Source organism: Fistularia commersonii, chromosome 1, assembly GCF_037954325.1.
Source record: "Fistularia commersonii isolate RoL2024-O1a breed Wild chromosome 1, RoL_Fcom_v1.0, whole genome shotgun sequence".
Taxonomy (NCBI): domain Eukaryota; kingdom Metazoa; phylum Chordata; class Actinopteri; order Syngnathiformes; family Fistulariidae; genus Fistularia; species Fistularia commersonii.
The window spans coordinates 4,303,005-4,312,168 of record NC_141284.1 but is presented as its reverse complement, the minus strand read 5'-3'; the positions used below and the strand labels follow the sequence as shown (position 1 = coordinate 4,312,168).

The 9,164-nt window shown below is 39.3% G+C and overlaps 1 protein-coding gene and 3 non-coding genes across 4 annotated transcripts; all 4 read left to right on the top strand.

The window, feature by feature from the left end:
- Positions 1–471: 471 nt before the first annotated feature.
- fetub (fetuin B) lies at positions 472–7,349 on the top strand. Its single transcript, XM_086144895.1, has 7 exons — positions 472–877; positions 2,075–2,179; positions 3,081–3,168; positions 3,274–3,440; positions 4,457–4,573; positions 5,209–5,295; positions 6,396–7,349. The coding sequence occupies exons 1-7, from the start codon at positions 677–679 to the stop codon at positions 7,137–7,139; spliced, it is 1,509 nt and encodes a 502-aa protein (XP_086001021.1). The 5' UTR covers positions 472–676; the 3' UTR covers positions 7,140–7,349.
- A 758-nt stretch (positions 7,350–8,107) lies between these two features.
- Positions 8,108–8,179, top strand: trnah-gug (transfer RNA histidin (anticodon GUG)). The gene has a single exon. It is a non-coding gene; the product is annotated as a tRNA-His (tRNA).
- Positions 8,180–8,410: 231 nt separating this feature from the next.
- trnah-gug (transfer RNA histidin (anticodon GUG)) lies at positions 8,411–8,482 on the top strand. The gene has a single exon. It is a non-coding gene; the product is annotated as a tRNA-His (tRNA).
- Positions 8,483–8,712: 230 nt separating this feature from the next.
- On the top strand, positions 8,713–8,784 carry trnah-gug (transfer RNA histidin (anticodon GUG)). Its single transcript has one exon. It is a non-coding gene; the product is annotated as a tRNA-His (tRNA).
- Positions 8,785–9,164: the final 380 nt, after the last annotated feature.

Below are 9,164 nucleotides of genomic sequence, written 5' to 3'. Positions count from 1 at the left end.
AGAAGAAAAAAAAAAGAAGAAACATATTAAAAGAATTATATATATATAATTATATAATTATATAATTATATAATTATATATATATATATATATATATATAAACACACGTGCACATATAAAATATGAATAATCAAAGAAAAAGGTAGCCGTTTGTTATCTTATTTTATTTCATTTTTAATTTAATTTTATTTGTTATTTGATTTATATATACATATATAAACACAGGTGCACACACAAAATATGAATAATTAAAGAAAAAGGTAGCCGCCGGCTCTACTCTGTGTCAGATCATCCCCCTCCCCCGGCCACGGCTCCGATCTCATCTGGCCCGCGGCTGAACCGGGGTCCGCCCGGGGGGCCAACGGCACGATCATGTGACCTCGGGGGCCCCCTGACTGTCCCCACTGATCGAAAAAAAAAAACAGTCGCTGATAAGCCTCATTGTGCAAGAGGCTTGATCAACATTCAATAGGGGTCGCCTGTGTGTGTGTGTGTGTGGGAATTTACACATACACACACCCAGAGGAGGGGGTGAGCATGGTGGGGTGTTTGCACCCCCTCCAGCTGCAAGCTATAAAAGATCCCCCACTCATCCTCCACCCTGGATCTTCCTCCTTCCTCTCCGTGTTGTGTGTGTGTGTGTGTGCGCGCGTGTGCACAACCGTGTCGGATCACGATGCACTGTCTACTGATGCTGCTGGCGCTCGCCGCCGCGCACGTTCACGCCGCGCCCGTGGACCCCCAGGAGCAGGGGTCCTGCACGGACCCCCAGGCGCTGAAGGCCGCCGAGCTGGCGCTGAACGAGATCAACCTCGACAGGACGGAGGGCTACGTGCTGGCGCTGAGACGGCTGTCCAACACACACCTGACCCAACACGTGAGTCGCTTATTTTCGTCTCATCGCTGCGTTCGTGCCGAGAAACTGCCGATTTAAAAAAACAAAGGCAAACGGCAACAGTGAGTGAAGGAACCCGATGAGAAGAACTGATGAGAAACAGAAAAAAATGTTGCAATTTCTGTCAAAATGAAATTGCAAGAAATAGCTGGCAAGGAGATGAAACAAATGTCTTTAATATCTGGATTTTTTATTTTATTTTATTTATTTATTTTATACATTTTGGCTCCATGTTGTTATGTAAGGGTCGCGTTATGCAAGCAATTACCATTTAAATATATATGAATGCAATACTGAATAATTATGTTGCAAGAAATAGCTGAGTTGGTTCAAAATGAGATGCAACAAATGTCTTTTTAAATCTGTATTTTTTTATTTACTTTATTTTATTTTTATTTATAAATTTTGGCTTCATTTCGTTGTGTAAGGGTCGCATTCTGCAAGCAATTCACATTTAAATATATATAAATGTAGCACCGTTTAATTAAATTGCAAGAAATAGCTGAATGATTTAAAATGAGATGCAACAAATGTCTTTTATATTTGAATTTTTTATTGTTATTTTAATTTTGATTTTATTTAATTTTATTTTCATTCATATAGTTTGGCTTTATGTCATAGTGTGAGGGTCGCGTTGTGTAAGCAATTAACATTTTAATATATACAAATGCAATACTGAATGATGAAATTGCGAGAAATAGCTGAGTTGATTCACAATGATGCAACAAATGTCTTTTATTTCTGTAATTTTTTATTTTATTTTATTTTATTTTATTTCTTTTTCATGTCATTATGTAAGGTCGCGTTACACAAGCAATAAACATTTAAATAATATTTAAATACCTCATTGTTCAAAAAAAAGTCGTATTAGCAAGTAGACGATTTCTCTTTTTAATGTAAATTTACCTGATGTATCATAAAAAAAGGATACTATTTTTCCATCTTATACTATTTAAAAAAGAACAACAAATAACCACCATATTGTTAATAATTCAATTGGTTGCAATGAAACGGGCATATAAATAGGCCCTTTTTTTCATTATTCAAGTTTTTTAGGAGCTGAATGAACGAAGCAGGGAATATTAGATAGTAATAATAGTAATTATATTGATGTTAATAATGATAATAATAAAGATAAATATATAGATAGTATTTAATTGGATTATCCATGTTTTTCAGGGGGATAACGGCGTGGTCTTCTATCTGACCCTGGACGTCCAGAGCACCAACTGCAGCGTCCACAGCAGGAGGGAGTACAAGTCCTGCCGGTCGAGTGACATTGGAGTTAGTACAATCAATTGCACACACACACACACACACACACACACACACACACACACACACACACACACACACACACACACACACAAAGTCCTTATTCAGCAGGAGCCCAGTTGTTATCAGCACTGTGATTGAATCCAGCCCTTTTGAAATGATTGTCTCGCTCCAAATAGTACACGGTGCGCTCTCTCTTCCACACACACACACACACACACACATACACATACACACGCAAGCAACCAACATTTACTGTCATTGGAAACAGTAGGAAACCAATGACAAATATCTGAAATCTATTTGTGTGTGTGTGTGTGTGTGTGTGTGTGTGTATAAAATGTCAATACTTAATTATGGTAGAATGTTTTAATCAGAAAGCCAAGCCAAAAAAATAGAAATAAATTCAAACTGAAGTCTATAGTTTGCTTTTGAATTTTTACATACATTTGTTTTTGTCAACTTTCTTTCATTTTTCGCTTTTTCTGATATTTAACTGTCAATTAAATGTCAACAAGGGTTTGAAGTTGCGCGGAAATCTAATGTTTCGGAGATTGTTTTTCTTTTATCGAGGACAAAATCAGAATTTTAATGGTAATCAGAAAGTATCTTCATATTCACAAATGGAATATTTAAACATGGAATAGGAAATAAATCCTTGGTTGTACAACCAGACCTTCCTTATAGCTCATTATTAAATGTTGATATTAATTAACATGATTTCTTTGCTGTGATATTTTCACTTTTATAGTTAATAATTTTTGAAATATTGTCAGTGGCTTCTCAGTTTTTTTTTAACCCATATCATTATTGAAAAAAAAATCATGTTGATTTTTTTTTTTTATTTATTGCATAAGTCCCCAAGCATGATATAATCAGGATTATTTTATTTTATTTTTTTTCCCTTAAGTTTTACGGACAGTGCAAAGCCGCCATCTTCATCGACAGGGTGAAACGGGTCGTGCGTCTCTACAAGTACAGATGCTTCACAAGACCAGGTAAGCAAAAAAAGATTTTAAAAAATAAATAAAAATTAAAATAAGATGCTGGAACGAAAACAACACACACACACACACACACACTTTCTGAAATCCCTCCCTCAGTTTCATCCAAAGCTGTAATCGACATGCTCCCCGACGCCCCGACCTACACCAGCGTCGACCAGGACGAGGTCAAGAGTGTCGTGGCGGCGGCACTGGAGAAGTTCAACAAGGAAAGCAATCTGAAAAAGCGCTTCGCCCTGCTGAAGGTGGAGTCGGCGAAGACCGGGGTAAGAGCGCCACGCCGGACGGGAGGTTTTAATGCTTTGGTGATCCCGCCGCCGCACGGCGTTACAAAGTGCAGGTTTGTGATATCAGTATTTTAGCTGATGGAGAAATAATTCTTTAAATATCCGGGGGTTCATTTATTTTAAGGCTCATTCAGGGTTTGGTTTCTTTGCCAGTTCAGAATAAGAAATTCGAAACGTGAGATTGTGCATGAATTGGAAAAAAAATAATGTAATAAGAATTCAAAACAATATCACAATAATAGTAATTCATTTATAAAAATAAAAAAGAAAGAGATACCAAAAATCAGGTTGATGGAAAACGCCGTGTGAATTTATGAAAGAGTTCTTCGTACAGTGTAAAAAAAAAAGATAAATTAAATTGAATTTTTCCAAAAAATGTGTATAAAAAACATAATTTAAAAAATTTCCCCGAAAATTTTTCTTCATATCAGAAAAGTTCGCAATGCAGAATATTTTTAAATGACAAAATACATCTATTAATTAATATGATTGAAATAAACATTACAATGTCTCTTAAATGAGAAATATGATCTAAATATCAGAAAAAAAATTGTAAAATACAAAGAAAGTAATAAATGTTTTGCCATGCAAGTAATAATATATCTTTTGTATAGGAGTAAATAACGACCATATGAAATTAAAAAAAATATAATTTACTGATGTGCAATTGTTACAGCCGGTTTATTTTTTCCTAAAAATGTGTGTATTTTTGCACCAAAGTCTGTTTTAGTGATATAAGTAAATCAGCAGTTGGACTAATAACTATAAATTATAACATTATCATTGCAACGCAAAGAATCAAATGGTGATTTCGTGAAAAAGAAAAATAGCGCACTGTTTTGTGCGGAACTTGTGCTGCAAATCACCTTCAACATGTGATCAAGTCCGGTATTTAAAGACATTGCTTTCTGATGGTGTGATTTTCATGTTTCCTTCGTTTTTGTTTTTTTTCCTTTGTTCGCTTGGTCACGTGGGCTGCGTTTCCTCGGAAACAGCACGACATGATGACCGGGGGGATGCACATCTCGGCAGATTTCTCCATCCAGGAGACCACCTGCACCAAGGACACCCAGACCCCCGACAACTGCCCCAACATGGACTGCGAATTCGCCGTGAGTCGAAAAATAAACACTTCCGATTACGGACGATAATAACAGATGGATCACTTGTGTTCTTGTCCTCTCAAGGACAAAAGTTTCCTCTGTGTTTGGAAAAAAAAATTAAAAATCATGTCATCGTCTGCAATAAAACAATCTTTTTTTCCCCTTGAAAATCAAAAAATAAAATAAATGATTATATTTTGAGAAATATTGTACAGATATTTTCCCCAAATTACAGTTACAATTGTCCTGAGAAGATGCTTGGTAAAATGAAATAATGATCTTTTTTTTTATTTTGACTTGATGTAAAATTGGCTACTTTAGAAAAAAAAAGGAAGCAGGAAATGGCAATTATCTAAAAATAAATAAACTAATACATAAACAGGCCCCAGCGGCCCTGCAGCCCTGGTTGCAGAGATATACGTAAATTAATCAATTGGTTAATGGATTAATTAAAAAGACAGTGATTCATTTATTCATGCAAATGGAAGAAATATTAATACGTAAATATGAGGATCATTGAAAAAAAATCTTTTGAATTTTATTATTTTTTCACTAATTTTTAAAACACTGCGTGTGTTTTGTTTTTCCCCTGCGGGATAAAAATATTCCTGTTTTAACTCCCTCCTCCTCTTCCCCCTTTGCAGCACAAGGGCTTCTGCAAGGCGTCGCAGTGGCCGCCGATGGACGGCGAGACACGACTCTCGGTCGACTGCGAGATCTACGAGCCTGAGGTGAGAGTCGGAGGAAAAGAAAGTCAGAAAGAAGGAAAGAAAGAAGGACCGAAAGAAAGCGCAATTTCTGTTTTCAACAGGAGAAATATTATATAATTATATATAATTACATATGATAATTTCATAGATATTATATAATATCATGTATTTACAGAAATATTATACAATAACATATATAATTACATAATAATTGCTAATATTAATCATATTACATACATATGAATTTAATAGCTATTATAATTATTATCAGTAACACCACTATTCCACATGACTGTGGCTGAGGGTTTGGTGGTAACCGTGGCAACAATGTGAGCAGCAGCAACACGATTTGCTGCTTCGCTGAATAAACCTGATGTTCGACCTGGAAAATAATGATAATAATAACAGTAATAGTAATAATATATTCAAGGACAAGTCTAAGTTTCTGTTTTTAGTGGAGGTTAATCGTTTCTATTATTTGGTTGCATTTTGTTGTTTTTTATTTTATTTCTAATTTATCCTCTTATTTAACTTTATTTTATTGTACACTATTTTATGCTCTTTCATTTTACTTTATTTTCTCATATGCTATTTTACCCTCTCTTATTTCAATTTATTTCATCCTACCCTATTTTATGCTCTTATTTAACTTTATTTTTACCATATACTATTTTATGCTTTCTTATTATACTTTATTTTATTGTACACTACTTTATGATATCTTGTTTAAATTTATTTTATCGCAAGCTATATAATGCTCTTTTATTTAACTTTATTTTATCGTACGCTATTTTACACTCTTTTATTTTAATTAATTTCATCGTGCCCTATTTCATGTTCTTGATTAACTTCATTTTATACTACACGATTTTATGCTTTCTCATTATACTTTATTTTATCATATGCTACTTTATGCTCTTTTATTTAACTTTATTGTATCGTACGCTATTAAATGTTCTTTTTTTTTTTACTTTATATCATTGTACCCTATTTTATGCTATTTATTTCGTTTTGTTTTATTTTATGCGATTTTATTTAATTTTATTTCATGTCAAAGTAGTGGGAGTTTGGGTATTTTAGGCTTTATCACGGATGAAAATGAAGACCATTTTGTTCTCCAGGCTGCCTTGAGGGAGCACAAACTCCACCTGCTGGGCGGAGAGATCGACCACAGCCACAACGACACCAAGGGCCACACGCACGACCACGACCACGCGCACGCCGCGGACGACACGCACACCCACGACCACGTCCACGACCACACCAAGAGCCACGCCCAGCACGACAAAACCCACCAGCACGCCGACGACAGCGCCCACCACCACACCCACGACCACGCCGCGGGCAGCCCCCACCGCCACGCCCACGCCCACTCCCACGACCACGGCCACGGGCACGACCACGTGCACGCCCACCACGCCAAGGCGCACGACCACAGCGGCGACTCCCCCAACCACCACCACGCTTACCAGCACCCCGCCGACCAGCACACCCACGAGCACGACCACGAGCTGGCGCTGGACCACGACCACAAGCACGCCCACCTGCACGAGCACGAGCACCACCACCATCACCACGACCACACGCACGAGAGCACCGCCCACAGCAACCCGCTGGGTTTCAATTTGATCCTGCCCCCCTTGGACGACACCCAGCCCCCGCCCGCGCTCCCCGACGACCCGGCCGATCCCACGAAAGCCGCTACGCCTTCCGGAAGGCCCGACCCGGAGATCCCCGGCCAGGACGAGCCCGTCGTCTTGGACTTCCCCTCCACGCTGTCGTCCCAGTGCGTCCCGCCCCTGGAGTCCACCTCCATCATTTCCGTGCTGATGCAGAAGGACCCCATTTTCACCACCATCAACTGAGGAGGAGACTGCCACAGACTGAGGGGGCGGAGTCATCTAAGCGGCGGCGGCCATGTTGAATTTACCGTCGTTCCCCACTGGAGGCGATCAGGCGACGTCAACCTTGACCCGAGCACGGCCGCGGGGAAGAGTTTAAACTTCTCCACGTTCCTCTTTCGTCCTCCAGATGAGATGTTGTCTCTTGATTAATAAACGAATTCCCCCCGAAAACAATACAGTTCGACCCCTGTTTCGTCTCATTGTTTGTTCCGGTGGCTTCCTCCTTGTTGAAGAGTCGGAAAAGAAAAAAACACACACATCCGCTGCCGAGTCCAGGATGGAAGCCGGATAAAAGAAATTCGACTTGGTTGAAAAATATTTTTTAGTCCGGGGGCGACATATGGCCTAATTTGATGTCAACCAGTAAAATTATTAATTAGAAGTAACAATAAGTCCAAATTTTTCCTTTGTTTTAGTGTAAAGGAGGTAAACAGGTAAATTATAAAAATCTTTATAAGTAAAATTAAAGTCATCAATTGAGCCAGTGAATGAAGTCAAATCTGTGTCTTGACTGAAACCAAAATTACGTAGGTGGATCAATCGGAGAACTATTATTCAATTGCTGCTTCTCGGCACCCTTGACAAAATAAATATGTATGTTTTGTCGTGAGTGATGTGGCTCGCCGTGATCGTATAGTGGTTAGTACTCTGCGTTGTGGCCGCAGCAATCCGGGTCACGGCAGGACTTTTGTCAACACATTTGCAGTTCGACGATGTTGACGAGCCGTCGGCCACTAATCGCAGTTATAACCAAATGAAGCGAGACGAGTCCTTTCTTATACTATAAGGTCTATTAGCATCCATTCATTATCTATACGGCTAATACAACACTCAGGGAAGAGGCATGCTAGCAGAATTACCTGCTGCGCATTTAGCTTTACAACATAATGCTGACATTGAAAGACAGTCATATATATATATTGTGGCTCGCCGTGATCGTATAGTGGTTAGTACTCTGCGTTGTGGCCGCAGCAACCCCGGTTCGAATCCGGGTCACGGCAGGACTTTTGCAGTTCAACAATGTTGGCAAGCCGTCCAACACTCGTTGAGCCAATGAACAAATGAATCAATTAAATAAGACAAGTACTTTCTTAGACTACAAAAACTATTAGCATCCATTATGTATACAGCTCATCCTGCACCCAGGCAGGAGGAATGCTAGCAGAAGTAGCTGCTTTAGCTTGACAAGATCAACGAGGCATCGAGCAGCAGATGTATGTATGTTGTGGCTCGCCGTGATCGTATAGTGGTCAGTACTCTGCGTTGTGGCCGCAGCAACCCCGGTTCGAATCCGGGTCACGGCAGATTTTTGTCAACACATTTGCAGTTTGACAATGTTGAAAAGCTGTCGGTCGCTAGTCGATGAACGAATGATTAAGTGAAGCAAGATAAGTCCTTTCTTACTTCTATAAAGACTATGACATTCATGACATAGCATCCAGTCATTATCTATACAGCTAATCCTGCACTCACGCAAGAAGCATGCTAGCAGAATGCTAGGCGTTGTGCTTTTGAGGTCAATGTGTGGTGGCTGGCCGTGATCGTATAGTGGTTAGTACTCTGCGTTGTGGCCGCAGCAACCCCGGTTCGAATCCGGGTCACGGCAGTGTTTATTTGGTTTACTTGTGTGATAAGTTGAGAACCTGGAAGAATAATTTAAAATACAAAGACGTTTAAGTCACATGACGCCAGTTTGGCTCATGAGATCAGTGGGTCAAAGTACCGACGGAATTTGAAGGGATCTTGAGGAACGCTGGGAGTCGTTCCAGGTCACAGAAGTAGGCGGGGAAAGTATTTCCAGGTCACAAAGGTCAGCAAAGAAAATGAACCTCCAGGAAGGACACCCTGTCAGAGAAGCACCGCCTGAGTGATCCAAACTCAGGAAACGGACGAGAAAACCTTTAAAGCCCACAATTTATCACTTTTATTGTTTCACAACATCTTAAACACATTTAAAATGGTTTTCTCAGATACCTGAGGTGAAGT

Coding starts and splice junctions, on each gene's coding strand:
- fetub (XM_086144895.1), top strand. CDS start 677: ATGCACTGTCTACTGATGCTGCTGGCGCTCGCCGCCGCGCACGTTCAC. Junction 3,441..4,456: donor TGGAGTCGGCGAAGACCGGG/GTAAGAGCGCCA, acceptor CCTCGGAAACAG/CACGACATGATGACCGGGGG. Junction 4,574..5,208: donor ACATGGACTGCGAATTCGCC/GTGAGTCGAAAA, acceptor CCCCCTTTGCAG/CACAAGGGCTTCTGCAAGGC.